The following is a 14,504-nucleotide window of genomic DNA, read 5'->3' as shown; positions in this document are numbered from 1 at the left end:
TTCCCACTGGTGTCTGCAGGTCTCTAGGTCCTCTCTGGCCTGGCAGAGGGCGCTCTTCATCCTGTCAGCTTTTGTTTCTCGTGCAGACAGGAGATGTGATCTTTCTTGATCCCACAGACGCTGGAGTCTGTCCATGTTCTCTTGTGCCTGGTTCTGTGTGGCCTGGATCTTCTTCATCTCCTCAATCTGTTTTTCCAGGAGATGAAATCTTTCTTTCTCCCACTGGAACCTCAGGCTGATTGTTTCCTCCTGGGCTTTTTTCAAAGCAGCCGTCATCCTGGAGGTGGTCTCCTTCTGTTGTTTCAGGAGACCAGATCTTTCCTCCTCCCACCGCTGCCTCTGATTCTTCAGCTCCTCTTGGGTCTGATGCAGAGCAGCCTTCAACCCACTGGTCTCCTCCTGCTCTGACTGCCGATGAGATCTTTCCTTTTCAACCAGCTGCCTCTGAGATTCCAGATGCTCTAGGGCCTGGCACAAAGAGGCTTGAAGCTTGGAGGTTTCCTCTTGTTCTGATCGACGGTGTGATCTTTCATCCTCCAGCTGTTTCCTCTGATTTTCCAGGTCTTCTTGGGCCTGGCACAAAGAGGCTTTAAGCTTGGAGGTTTCCTCTTGTTCTGATCGACGGTGTGATCTTTCATCCTCCAGCTGTTTCTTCTGATTTTCCAGGTCTTCTTGGGCCTGGTGCAGGGCAGCCTTCAGTTCACAGGTTTCCTCCTTCTGCGTCTCATGAAGGGACCTCTCCTGGTCTGTTGACTGATCCTCTGGAGCCGTGATCTGTTCTGGCTCTGAGACGGTTTCAGTCTGAACCTCCCCAGGAAGATTGGACCTGGACTCAGCTAACTTGGTCTGCTGCAGAAAAGCATGAAGCCGATTGATTTCTCCACAGAGGAAAAACCTCTCTTGTGCCCACAGCTGTGCGTTGTTTTGAATGTTTCCGACAACCTGGGACAGATGAGCTTTCAGCTTGTTGGTCTCCTCTGCTTGCAGGGCCAGGCTGTCTTCTGTTTCTCTGCACCTCTGCTTCTCAGCTTCAAGGTTTCCTCTGAGTTTTTCCATCTCACTGCTTGCTTCTCTTGCTGAGGCTTCATGGTTTTTGAGTTGTTGTTTAAGCTGCTCTACCTCATGAAGCAGAGCCAACTTTTCTTCCTCAACTTTTGAGACCTGGTCCCTTTTGTTGACGAGGCTGTGAGAGTCCAGCTCAGGGATCTGTACCACAGCCTGTTTGGACTCCTGATGTTTGATGTCGGGCATGGTCAAAGGTTTCTTTTCATTGACCTTGTTTTTACCAGAAACCACTGCACTGAATGACATTTGTACAGGAGAAACTGTTTTTTTGAGAGTTTCTGCTGGCTGTGGTTGTTTGGGGTTTTGACCAGGCTGTGGTACAGGCTGTGGTGCTGGCTTGGGTCCTGGCTGGGGTCCAGGTTTGGGTCCAGGCTTGCTTTCAGGCAGTGGATTAGACTCTGCAGGCGTTGGTGTTGGTGGCGCTGCAGAGTTTGCTGTCCATTTTCGGCACCCCTCTGCTTCCAGTTCCTCCTGAGTGTAATCCCTGAGCAGGACTGGAAAGGACGAAGCCAAGTTGACCTCTCCTTGCCTTTTGTTCTTTTTCTTCTTTGAGATCCTGCTCTCAAAGTAGTACTCGTCCAACTCCTCCTCAACAAGGTCGATGGGTCTGAGCTCAGCGTAAGATGTCTGAGTCGTTGGGTAGGAGACGACGTTGTTTTGTTTCTTGTTTCTGCCTTTTCTGGCGTTCTTTTTTGTTCCTTGAACAGTTGTTTCCATCGTGGAAATGATTTCGGATGCTATGATTTGCAAATGTGGCTCTGTCTCGTGCTCGAGTGAGTGAAATGAAGATTCTGATCGTAGGGTCTGAGGTTAGTTCATACAAAGCACTCTACGATATCACCACTCTGTGACATCACCACTCTATGACATCACAATGTTCCAAGACAGAGGGACATTCTGTATTGTTGTTTTTCAAATTTGAAAAAGAACAATCATTTTAAACAATGCTTTTAGGAAGTTAAAATAATGAATGAATGTTTATCCATTTGATTAATACATTTACAAGAATACATTTACAAAGTTACGAGAGCAAAGCCACAAATTTACATGTATAATCTCATAAATTTATGAGAAAACAGTCAAATATTTATGGGAATTAACTTGTTATTTTAGCCTTAAGCTAGGCTATCAGAAGAGCAGACACAGACACTAACACACATCAATAGAGGCCCATAGGTGGCAGTTCAGCAGGTTTATTCCTATAGAAGTTGATATTTCATTTAAAGTCAGAGTACAGCAGAAATAAATGTGTGTCATTAGTTTTTCACAGCAAAGAAACATGTGTCATTGTCCACTGAGCCAAATTTGAAAGATTAAAAAAATGGTTAAGTATATAAAAGTAGACACGAAATCATGGAAAAAGGAGCACTTCTCTCTGCTGTGAGACGCTGGGGGCGTGTCAGTGAGCAGCACTGAAACCACGCCCACACGCGGGAGGGAGCCGCCTCCGTTTAACTGTGATGGTAACAGCTACAGAGACAATGGTAGCTAGCACTAGCAGCCTCATCGGATGGATCCAGCCCTACCTGTTTGAGCCATCAGAGCCAGAAAGTGACTCTGAGTGAGACACTGACTGGTTCCTCACAGTCTCATGCTGCATGCGCACAGAAAATGACAACTGATGCATTGCCTCTGTCTGAGGCTGGGGTTGAGATCACCGAGGTGGTTAAAAAGCTCCTCGGTTGCAGGGCCTGGGGGGTGAATGAGATCTGCCAGAGTTCCTCAAGGCCCTGGATGTTGTGGGTCTGTCATGGCTGACACGATTTTGTAACATCTCGTGGACAGTGCCTCTGGATTGGCAGACCGGGCTGGTGGTCCCTCCTTTTAAGAAGGGGGACCGGAGGGTGCATTCCAACCACAGGGGGATCACACTCCTCAGCCTCCCTAGTAAGGTCTATTCGCGGGTACTGGAGAGGAGGGTCCGAAGGATAGTGGAACCTCAGATTCAGGAGGAGCAGTGTGGTTTTCGTCCTGGCCGTGGAACTGTGGACCAGCTCTATACTCTCAGCAGGGTCCTCGAGGGTGCATGGGAGTTTGCCCAACCTGTCCACATGTGTTTTGTGGACTTGGAGAAGGCATTGGACCGTGTCCCTCGGGGAGTCCTGTGGGGGGCTCTCTCTCTGGTTATGAGCCGTCTGTTCCCTGTACGACTGGTGCCAGAGCTTGGTCCGCATTGCTGGCAGTAAGTCAGACTCGTTTCCAGTGAGGGTTGGACTCTGCCAGGGCAGCCCTTTGTCACTGATTCTGGTCATAACTTTTATGGACAGAATTTTTAGGCGCAGCCAGGGTATCGAGGGGGTCTGGTCTGGTGACCTCAGGACCTCACTGCTTTTTGCAGATGATGTGGTCCTGTTGGCTTTATCAAGTCGTGACCTGAAGCGGCTGGGATGAGAATTAGCACCTCCAAATCCGAGTCCATGGTCCTCAGCCAGAAAAGGGTGGACTGCCCTCTCTGGATTGGGGATGAGATACTGCCCCAAGTGGAGGAGTTTAAGTATGTCGGGGTCTTGTTCACGAGTGAAGGAAGGATGAAGCGAGAGATCGGCAGGCGGATTGGTGCAGCGTCCGCAGTAATGCACCTGGTGAGGTGTTCAGGGCACGCCCCACCAGGAGAAGACCCCGGGGCAGACCCAGGACACGCTGGGGAGACTACATTCCCCGGCTGGCCTAGGAACGTCTCGGGATCCCCCAGCAAGAGCTTGACGAAATAGCTAGGGAGAGGGAAGTCAAAGCTTCCCTGCTTAGGCTGCTGCCCCAGTGACCCAACCCAGAATAAGCGTCAGAAGATGGATGGACTATATGTGATTTCAAAATAAAAGCTTCAGATCTGCTCTTATATTCAGACAAGGGTTTAATGCTTATTTAAAAAGATAAATCAACCACTTCACTTCAGAGGTAGTAGACCTTCTCAGAATAGCATTCAGAGCAAATGATACAATTCTGATGCATCATTTCAAAATAAGAGCCCAGAAAGGTAAAAGAAGAAACTGAGCAAACATTCATGCTAAATTTATAATAGCCTAAAAAGGTAAATACAAATAGTCACTCAATCATTCCACGTCAGGGTGATAGCAGACCTTTTAAGGAAGACACGCTGTGAAAATGTTCTGTTTCTGACGTTTCATTTAAAAATAAAAGCCCTTCAAAGTCTTTAAACTGAGCTCACTTTTTGCTATGTACATATTCCAGAATAAAAAAATAAATAAAAATAAATAATCAATCAACCATTACTCTTCAGGATGATGGCAGACATTGTTGGGATGACACCAAGTGAAAATGAACCAATTTTAATGTGTCATTTCAAAATAAGAGCCCTTTAAAAGTCTGCACACTGAGCTTTCTTCTTGTTATTTCAGAATAGCATAAAAAGGTGAAAACAAATAATCAATCAACCATTCCACCTCAAGATGATAGCAGACCTTATGAGGATGACACCCAGTGATAAATGATCCAGTTCTGATGTATCAATTTATAACCAAAGCCCTTCAAAGTCTAAACCTTAGCTAACTTTTTGCTATGTACATATTCCAGAATAAAAAGGTCAAAACAAATACTTAACCAACGATTCCTCTTCAGGATAAAAGCAGGCATTGTCAGGATTACACTGAAAAACAAATAATGCAATTCTGATATATCATTTCAAAATAGGAGCCCCTAACACTATCTTGTTAATTTAGAATAGCATAAAAAGGTAAAAAAAAAAAGTCATTCAACCATCCCACTTCAGGGTGATAGCAGAACTTGTGAGGAGAAATGATCTGTTTTTGATGTATCATTTCAAAATAAAAGCCCTTCAAAGTCTAACACTGAGCTAACTTTATGCTATGTATATATTCCAGAATTCAAAGGTCAATCAACCATTTAACTTCAGGATGATAGGAGACCTCATTATTTTTACTGGCTGTCTTCCTCACAAGGTTTGCTGTCATCCTGAGGTGGAATGGCTGATTGATTATTTATTTTGACCATTTTATACTTTTCTGAAATTACAAGGAGAAAGCTCAGTATTTGACATAAAAAGGCTGTTATTTTGAAATGATACATCAGAATCTGATTATTTGCACTGGCTGTCTTCCTCACAAGGTCTGCTATCATCTTGAAGTGGAATGGTTGATTGATCATTTGAATTGACCTTTTTAGTCCTGGAATATTTACATAGCAAAATGTAAGCTCAGGATTAGACCTTAACGGCTTTAATTTTAAAATAGTCATGACTAACGAAGAACATGTCTGTAAACTGGGCTAAATCTTTACAGGCCAGAGTACACATTGGTAGATCATTACACATAGACTTCACCAGAACCCTCCTTGTCTTTTTCTCTTTTTTGAAGGTTATATGACTTTTGTGTGTTCTTTAGACTGTCTTTTCTTTGAAAGGGCACTTTTTTATGTGAAACACTTAAAGCCACTGTGACATGAAAGTTGCTGATGCAGAGGCATGTGCAGACTACTATTTAAGTAAATGATGCTTTCATGGTATAAAAGTCAGTGGATTAAATGTTATACATAAATAAAAGTGTGTGAAGGATGAATAGTTGAAGAGGCTATTAGAACTGGAAGGAGAGCTGTTATTATATTATTCAGACATTACTTTTCCTGCCTTGTTAAAAACAAATTTTGTGACATTACTTTTCTTTTTTGAGAAGATGAATTAAAATGATTCTTTGGATATTTATTCCCCCCAAAACTTGAATGTTTTGAACCTTTACCTTCCTCCCAGAAGGAGGCCTTTTTAGCAGAGGAACGACTTGAGTGGAAACAGGAGGTCATTTTTAAAAAGCACCAGCAGGTGGCGCTTCAGTACTGCATTAGTGTAAAGTAGATTGGAACCAAGAGGTGTTAAGATTTCAGTTTCACTTGCACTTTGAGTTATTTAACTCGTTCATTTTTTTTTTTATTGCAACAAATTTGTCAAATCAAATCAATATGGATTTTAAACTCCTTTACCAATTCGTACAGTATCACTAAAACCCGTAAATATTTGTCTGACTAACACCAAAGAGGCTGAAGGTCATTGGTAGGAGTCATCCTCACACAGGTCTTCCTCTACGGACTCCCGCATTCAGCCCTGACTGGAACACGACGGACTGGAACCAACAGCTCCGTTAGAAACAATGGGACAGGTGAATTCTGTTCCAGGTAACCATGGTGAAACACTAGACACCGTCAACAGAGTTCACCACAGCGGAAATGGCTTTTCATTTCAAAATAAAGGTCTCTTATTGGAAAACCGCGCTATCACACACATTGAAGAACACAAACACAAATACATGAGAGTGAAATGACGAGGTAATAATTTCAAATATTTGCCTGATAACATGTATTTAATGTGATAATTGTACTTTTTTTTTGTTACTGACCGATTCAGACTTTGTAAAACATCTTGTTTTTTTTGTGGTTATTACATGTTTTACTTACAAACTCATTAAGGTAATGAATTATTTTAATACATAAGGTAATGCATGAGCTGTACGGTGGCGCAACAGTTAGCATTGCAGCAAAAAGGTCAAGGGTTCGATTACCAGCTTGGTCGGTAAACCTTTCTGTGCAGAGTTTGCATGTTCACCCTGTGCATGCGTAGGTTCTCTGCGGGTCCCAACAAGGTCTCAAGAAAGAAACTTTTTTCTTTTCATTTTGTTTTTATATAAGCATTATTTTAAGCAATCAATATGTGCTTAAATGTACTGTTCACAAGCTAACTTGTTCCCCTAGAATGATTGTTTTACGTAAACTAGGCTATATGATAGGTTATGAAAACAAATTGTTCCTACATAATAGCTATATTGTCAAAATACGATTATCTTCCCATCCCAAGGGATTTTAATAGTGTGTGCACATTTTACAAGATGGTTTTACAAATTTTCTTGTGGACACGTTGTTCATAATAATATCTATAGAAGAAAGGCTTTCAAAGAAGACTCCCTCTCTGTGACTTTATGGATTTTTTCTTATTTCAGTCTGTTGTTTCCATATTTTCTGAAGTTTTCATATATCTTAATTAGTTTTTCATTTTTCTTTCCCGGAGTTTTAACATGTTTTTGACAAAGCACATTGAATTGACGATCAATGGTTTTACTTTGAAAAATCTTACCGGAAATTAATGTGCTGTATAATATAGCTTAACGTCTCCTCCGCCCGTGGAGCCTCAGATGTTTCCCAAACTGAGGAAACTTTTCAGAAACTCGACGAGCTGATCTTCCAGAAAGTTCATCAGGACGGCACCGTGACACCTGACCGTGGTATGAACACCTAGCGTGGGCAGGTGACAGTTAGAACTCGGGCCTATTTAAAGGGGACTGTAAACTGTTGCTGTGCACATGCTGGCGTCAAACGGATCCGTGATGGACCTGGACCCGGAGTGGGTGAAAGTTAAAGCGCACTACTGTGGGTAAGTGGGCTCAGAGTAGGGGTTAGACAAGTTAGGTGGCCGGAGATGATGACAGGTGTGTGTGTGTGTGTGTGTGTGTGTGTGTGTGTGTGTGTGTGTGTGTGTGTGTGTGTGTGTGTGTGTGTGTGTGTATGCATGTATAAGTGTGTTATGGGTCATACTGTTGCGCTGGATCAGGCTTGGTCAGTGACGTTGCGATGCTGTTGCGTAATGACGTCATTCTCAATTAACGGTTGGAAATGACCTCACCAAAAGGTGGGGTCATTTCCAACCGTTAATTGAGAATGACAGTACACTTTACTGCAGACGCAGTCCTGCTTTTCAGAGCAGGGTCGTTTAAAAAATGTTAATCTGAAAACAAACTGTGCAGGTCAAACGGTGGGAGACTAGAATTCCTTTTCTGGGGGAGTAAACACACCTTATCAAACTTTGCAGGTGCTCCTCTTACCTGTCAGGTAAGAGTCAGTATCGAGTGCAGTGGGTGTAACCAGCACACAGGGCCTGTCGCAGAGTGTTAGAGCTCATTCAGAGAGAAATCTTCTGATTAGAGGGTTCAAAGGTCACCATGTTGGAGGGCCGATCCCTCAGCGTGCCGAGGACTCTAAGGTCTGCACTCTTCAAATAGTTCGAAGGTCAGTCTGTTCAAGAAGTCTTAACACAAGTGTTTGACTGCAGCAGGCTTTGGTTTGAGAAGCCAACAGAGCAGAGGGTGGCGCGTGTGTGATTTAATTTTTAGATTCCGTAGATGTGCAGGACATCTTGTTAATGCTTCATCTGTCTAAAAGGAGACAAATCCCTCAAATAATCTTTTACTTTGTCATAAGTTACAAAGCAATATGTGAATTTTACTTTGAAGTGCTGATATTTTGAGTTGACTTTTGAAAGAGGTGGTTTGAACATTATATTCAATGATAAGTACTGGCAGCTTCACTTTTTTGAATACTGTGACATTGCATAACTGTCAAATTAATTGAACATATATAAATATATATATTTATCAATTTTATGAACCAGATTAACATTTTCTCTTTTCTTCGCAAAAAAATAAATAAAATGAAAACTTGATCAGTATGAGGTAATGCTGACCTGCGTGTGTGTGTATGGGTGTGTGTGTGAGACAACATTCCACTCTGACTTGTGTGGGTGTTGACAGCGTGAAGCAAGGCCTGCTGGGAGGCAGGCTGTCTCTACTCCACCTTGTCAGAATCCAGAAAAATGCAGCACACACACACACACACACACACACACACACACACACACACACACACACACACACACACACACACACACACACACACACACAAAGATTTGCAGCTGCATTGTTAAGTCCTGTAAGTCCCTGCTGCAGACGTCAGACTTTACAGGAAGTGATGTTTAATCCAGAGAGTGAATGAAGTCCTCAGGTTGTTGTTGTTGTTGTTGACAGCTCTGATACCAGTGAAGGATCTCACAGTGATTCATCTTTCTGTTTGTGTGTGTGTGTGTGCATCCAGAGACATGCTGATCACAAACTTGGCTGCCTCGGTAACCTTTGCAGAGCTGTGTGTGGAGGTGAGAGGGATGTGCAGCGTTGCCAGGCAGCAGCCCATCACGCTGAAGTGGATCGATGATGAAGGTGGGTGTTCCTCATGCTCAGATACTCTTGATCAGCGTGAACACACCTGCTGTGCCCTTTAACACCACTGATAAACTCTGGCTCAGAGACGCTGTGTGGGGGCCAGAGGGCTGTTTACCGGGCTGCAGGCCAGTCTGACCGTCAGCTCTGGAACATCTCAGTGTTACTGGAACAACCTGACGGGCTCAGATTCAGCAGAGATGACAGGAGGGATAGCTACACTTTCCAACACATCCTGTGGATTCATACTTTGGGATTTAATCTGAGGGGGAAGCTTAATGCTCTGACAAACTTTAAATTAACACCACGTCTCAGGCTGTGTTCATGTAAACAAACACACAAAGATCCACTCCTCTTCATCATCGTCTCCATGCATCAAATACTGTATGTTTACAACAGGCAGGGTGATAACCTGCATGACCCGAAATAATTCTCACTTTTTCTATTTGTTTACACATTTAATCCTGTGTGTGTGTGTGTGTGTGTGTGTGTGTGTGTGTGTGTGTGTGTGTGTGTGTGTGTGTGTGTGTGCGTGTGTGTGTGTGTGTGTGTGTGTGTGTGTAGGGGACCCTTGTACCATCTCGTCTCAGATGGAGTTGGAGGAAGCTTTTCGTATTTACAATCGGACCAGGAAGTCTGGCCTGCTGCTGCATGGTGAGATCATTGAGCACAGTGTTTTTGTGATGTTTGTTCAAATTTCCCATCGTATATCTCTATTTTGTTTGCTTAGCTTTTGTCCTATAAACTTAAAATTTTGGATAGTTTCTCTTAAAAGGCATAGCTTTTGATGTGCCTGAGTTCATTTGTTTACCCCTAATGATTGTTGAGTATGGCATCGAAGGGTAAGTGCGACCAGATTGTGGCCTTGAAGGAGGCTGGACTGACGACAATGCAAATCATGAAATAGGTGAATGTTTGTTGTAAGACTGTCTGCAATGTCATGAAACGATGCAAGGAGACTGGCAATACCATCAGCAAGCCAATCCCTGGAAGAAAACGTTCAGTCCAGACCAAAAGAGCTGTTGAGACGGTGAGGAAGAGAATCCAATGGAATCCTCGCAGGAGCATGAGGGCAACAGCAAAGGAAGTGAACATCTCAAGAACTTCACTGAGAAGAATCCTCAAACAGGATCTCAGACTGAAAGCACTAAAAATGCAACACAGACATCTAATTTCAGCCGCTTCTAAGAAAAAACGTCTTGACAGGGGGAAATGATGCTGCAGGAGATCCAGAGTGACACAGACAAAGTCCTGGTTTGGTCTGATGAGATCTTCACCGTTCAGGCAGTGGTCCATTCCCAGAATGACAGGGTTTATGCACATAGTGCACAGCACCTACCCGAAGGCTGCAGAAGTCTTTTTGGCCATCAGAAGCCAGCTGGAGTCATGGTGTGGTCTTCATTCAGGAGGGTGTGAAAGTGAACAGCCAGGTGTACCTTTAAATGCTTGAAGAAAAAGTGTTGCCTTGCGTTTGGACACCAGTGTGTCTTCACACAAGATGGTGCAGCAGCTCACACATCCAATGTCACACAGACCTGGTGCAAGCAGCACTTTCCTGGCTTCTGGGACAAGAACATGTGGCCTCTGTCAAGTCCGGACAGCAATCTGGTCTATCCTGGAGAAGGAGGTCTCGGGAGTATCTCACAGCAGTGTCCCTGCTTTGATGAAGTCATGGTCAAAACTTGATGCAGAGACAGTGTGGCGCTCATGCCAGGCAGTGTGTCAGGTTGTCTCCAGGCTATGATAAAGGCAAAGGGTAGCCATTTTGAGATGTAAATCTTTTTGGTGACAGAGACTAAAGTATAGAAACTGTGTTCAATGTTTGTTATGTTTGTCTGAAAGCATTTTTGGATAGTGTGGAAAAAACGATGGGTAAATCTTTCTGGCCCACCCTGTATGCTTTTCTCATGAACATGACGTGTGGAAATGAGACGTACGAGATCCTCGCAAGGGAACCCGTGAGGCTTTTATGCTTTTTTGACATCTACCAGAGTACTAAACGAGAAGTAGTTTGCCTTTGTTTACAACATCACATATTTGTCCTGAGATTTTTCCAGGTTCTTTAAACTGATTCCTCCTCTCTGCCAAGAGTGGCAAAGAATGGCAATTTCACGCTCGGTTATCACAGTGATCTCTGTGTGAACAGTCATACAGATGCCTACATTTCTGCACTTGGACTACTAGGGGCTCCCATTCTTCCGCCATCTTGTTTGCATGTCTCTGTCCAGCAGGTTAGACATTTTTTCGTGTGCACGGCACAGAAATTTTTCTGCATGAAAAGGACTGCACGGGGGGGGGGGCAGGTTCGAAAATGACGTCATTTGTCTGCACGAAGCCACGCAGACCCCGCGGACAGGTCAAGCATAAATCAGCCTTGAGTGATCCAGGTCAGATAGACCTGCCAACACTCCTCTTCTAGGAGGGATTCTCCTGCTATTTAACCCTGGCTCCACCGGACTTGTAATTTCTCCAGGTTACACAGACACACACAGGCAGCTGTGTGATATTTGTAGCTGAAAAGTTGACTTTAGCATCAGCTCTTTGTTAAAGACGTGTCAACATGATTATGGTTAACACGATTACCCGTTACTGGAAAAAGTAACATTGTGAGCAATAGCTTTAGTTTTAACGGGGTTACTCCAAACATTGTTTATTTGTGTTGTTTACCTGCAAGAAAGGGTTTATGTTTTCTCTCTACTGTCCTCAGATTTTAACAGATGCTAATTTGAACTAATTGGAGACTGTGATGAAAAATGTTTGTAACAAACCTTTTTAATGAAAGAAAACTAAATAAAAAGTCAGACATGATGAGGAAGACTGTGGCAAATTACAACAAACACTTTTGTCAGCAGATAAAGATGAGATGAAATGTTTGGGAGGGAGGAAGCCCGGAGTGTCTCTGGGTTAGAATGTATCACTGAAGCTGATATCACTATCCCTGTGCGGCCTGCTCCAGCAGCTCGTTTTTTCCTCATAAACACCCGCCGTTACCTTGACAACACGCCCCAGCACACGCACATGCAGCAGTGCTTGTCAGAGGATCATGAGAACAAGTAAAAACTTTTATTATTACAGAGTCTATGATACAAACACAAGAATATGGACAGTAAGAAGAGAAAGGGTGGAGCTGCTCTGATAAGAGCTGATAAAAATCATTCTCACCCTACCTCTAAGAGCCTCCAAAATAAAATAGGTTTTTGGGCAATTAAAAAAAAAAACAACTTTAAGAAGACAAAAAAAATATTATGATTATTACGATAATATTTGTATGATATTAGAATTATGTATTGTAACCATATCCCTGTAGGAATAAGGATTATTTTGATTTTCTAACCTCTGAATTTTTTCCACTCAGGAGAATTAAAGGATCAGCTGTGAATGATGTTGATTTTGTCTCTCCAGTGTTCCCCAGTATCCCAGAGAAGCCCGGCATGTGGTGCCCCGGAGAGGACAGTGAGTAACCCAGCTCTGTCTGTCTGCCTGCCTGTCTCTCTGTCTGCCTGTCTATCTTTCTGTCTGTCTGCCTGTCTCTAAGGCTTCTCACCCTGACTGTGTTCTCTGTTTTTCACTTAAAACAAGAGGAGAGAGTAGTTTTGAACTCTCCCTTTACTTCCTCTCATCGTGGAGCGTTTTTGGGGTAGAGGACTTTGGGTTATTTAAATCGGACGGTCTGAGCTCTTAGGGGTGTGACTGTGCTCAGCCAATTTCACAGCAGCTCTCCTCTTGAAAGAAACTGACTGGACGCTTTGTCTGGTGTCTTGGTCACAGCAGTTGTAAGTGGACTCGCTCATGGAGGGTTCCACTTTGGAGACCTTTTGGTCCACTTAGCTACCAAGCTCTGCGGGATGCTAACAGGCTTAGCTCAGTGCTGCTGGGTCAGAAAGATACAGACAGGGATCTTTCCCTGAGATGTGTGAAGACGGGCGTCTCTTTGGTAAAACTGTTAAAGGATCCCCCTGCAGAGAACCAACTATGATCTGGTCTTGGTTTGCAGGTGGCAGCTGTCCCTGTGTGGTCTTCTCTTGCCTTTGCTACCTGGTTAGCACATAACAAGTCATTCAGCATGTTTAGTTCAACAGCCACAACATCTTTTAAACATGAGTGATTACCGTATTGACCTGAATATGAGACGAGTTTTTTGTTGTTGTTGTTGAAGATTATATGAAAAGCGGGGTTGTCTTATAACTGGGTTCAAACCATTGACACCTGCTGATAGTTGTATGGGGTCGCTACATGATAGCAACAGTAGGGGGCGCCAGCTTTTTGTAAAGCTAAAAAGTTGATGCGTTGAAAAAGACTGTCTGAAAATGTGAACTGTAAAAGAAAAGTTTATCCTGGTCCTCCAAGAGGCTGTTTCCAATAGAGGTGTGAAAAAAATATGCATACAAAAAAATTTCATGATGCTTTGACCTCTGATACAAAACCAATATTAAAACTCTTAATATCGGATTTTTTTTAAAGAAAAAGTACATATTTAAGCCGAGTTGGATATGACACCCACACCCCCACTGCAGCAGATGGCGCCGAAGAGCTTCTCTCTTGTATGTTGCCCACAGACTGTATAATAATGCTAATCTCAAAGTATATTCAAATGTTATTCCTAAACTTAATGATGTGGCTTTCGATGCTGTACACATCAATTTTTTTATCTCTATTTTTAGCTCAATTAGTTTTACAGTGTAGTAAACTGATAAAATCATAATCACAGCAACTCTTTTGCACAATTTTAGTGATACATGGTGATTTACATAAACATCATCTCTGTTTTTTTCTTAAATAACTGTGTAGAATATCACAACGGGGCTGCATGGTGGTGCAACGGTTAGCGCTGCAGCAAAAACATCACCAGTTTGATTCCCAGCTTGGCTGGTGGGCCTTTCTGTGTGGAGTTTGCATGTTCTCCCTGTGCATGCGTGGGTTCTATCCGGGTACTACGGGGTCGCTACATGTTGCTATCATGTAGCAACCCCATAAAACTATCAGCATGTGTCAATGGTCAGAACCCTGTTCTAACACGACCCCACTTTTCATATTATCTTCAACAACAACAACAACAAAAAAACTTGTCTCAGTCCAAAAACATGCTCATCAGGTTAATTAATCACTTTAAATTGTCTCTAGGTGTGAGTGTGTAAGTGCATGGTTGTCTGTCTGTCTGTGTCAACCCTATGATTGACTGGCCACCAGTCCAGGGTGTACCCCGCCTCTCGCCCAATGACAGCTGGGAAAGGCTCCAGCCACCCGCGACCCTGAGCGAGATAAGCGGTTCAGAAAATGAATGAATGAATATCACAATATATCACAATATTGTGATATCATAATACTACCTTATTATGACCTTCGTATTGTGATGCATATTGTATCATGAGGTCCTTGCCAATACCCACCCCTAGTTTCCGACAGGAGGGTGTGTGAGTTTATTGAGGAATGTAAAGA

The 14,504-nt window shown here is 43.3% G+C and overlaps 1 protein-coding gene across 1 annotated transcript in view; it reads left to right on the top strand.

Annotated features, from left to right (window-relative positions):
* Positions 1-7,185: 7,185 nt before the first annotated feature.
* The window catches only part of prkcz (protein kinase C, zeta), a 169,339-nt gene continuing 162,020 nt past the window's right edge, over positions 7,186-14,504 (top strand). The window contains exons 1-4 of the mRNA XM_074682230.1: positions 7,186-7,453; positions 8,947-9,068; positions 9,633-9,722; positions 12,471-12,521. Coding sequence (XP_074538331.1) covers positions 7,383-7,453; positions 8,947-9,068; positions 9,633-9,722; positions 12,471-12,521 — 334 coding nt within the window. The 5' untranslated portion in view covers positions 7,186-7,382. The remainder of the gene's footprint in view (positions 7,454-8,946; positions 9,069-9,632; positions 9,723-12,470; positions 12,522-14,504) is intronic.

Source organism: Halichoeres trimaculatus, unplaced genomic scaffold (genome assembly GCF_033239565.1).
Source record: "Halichoeres trimaculatus isolate MK-OKI-2021-1 unplaced genomic scaffold, fHalTri1.1 fHalTri1_scaffold_11, whole genome shotgun sequence".
Taxonomy (NCBI): Eukaryota; Metazoa; Chordata; class Actinopteri; order Labriformes; family Labridae; genus Halichoeres; species Halichoeres trimaculatus.
Note: the sequence above shows the minus strand (reverse complement) of the source record. Positions and strands in the feature narration are given on the sequence as shown.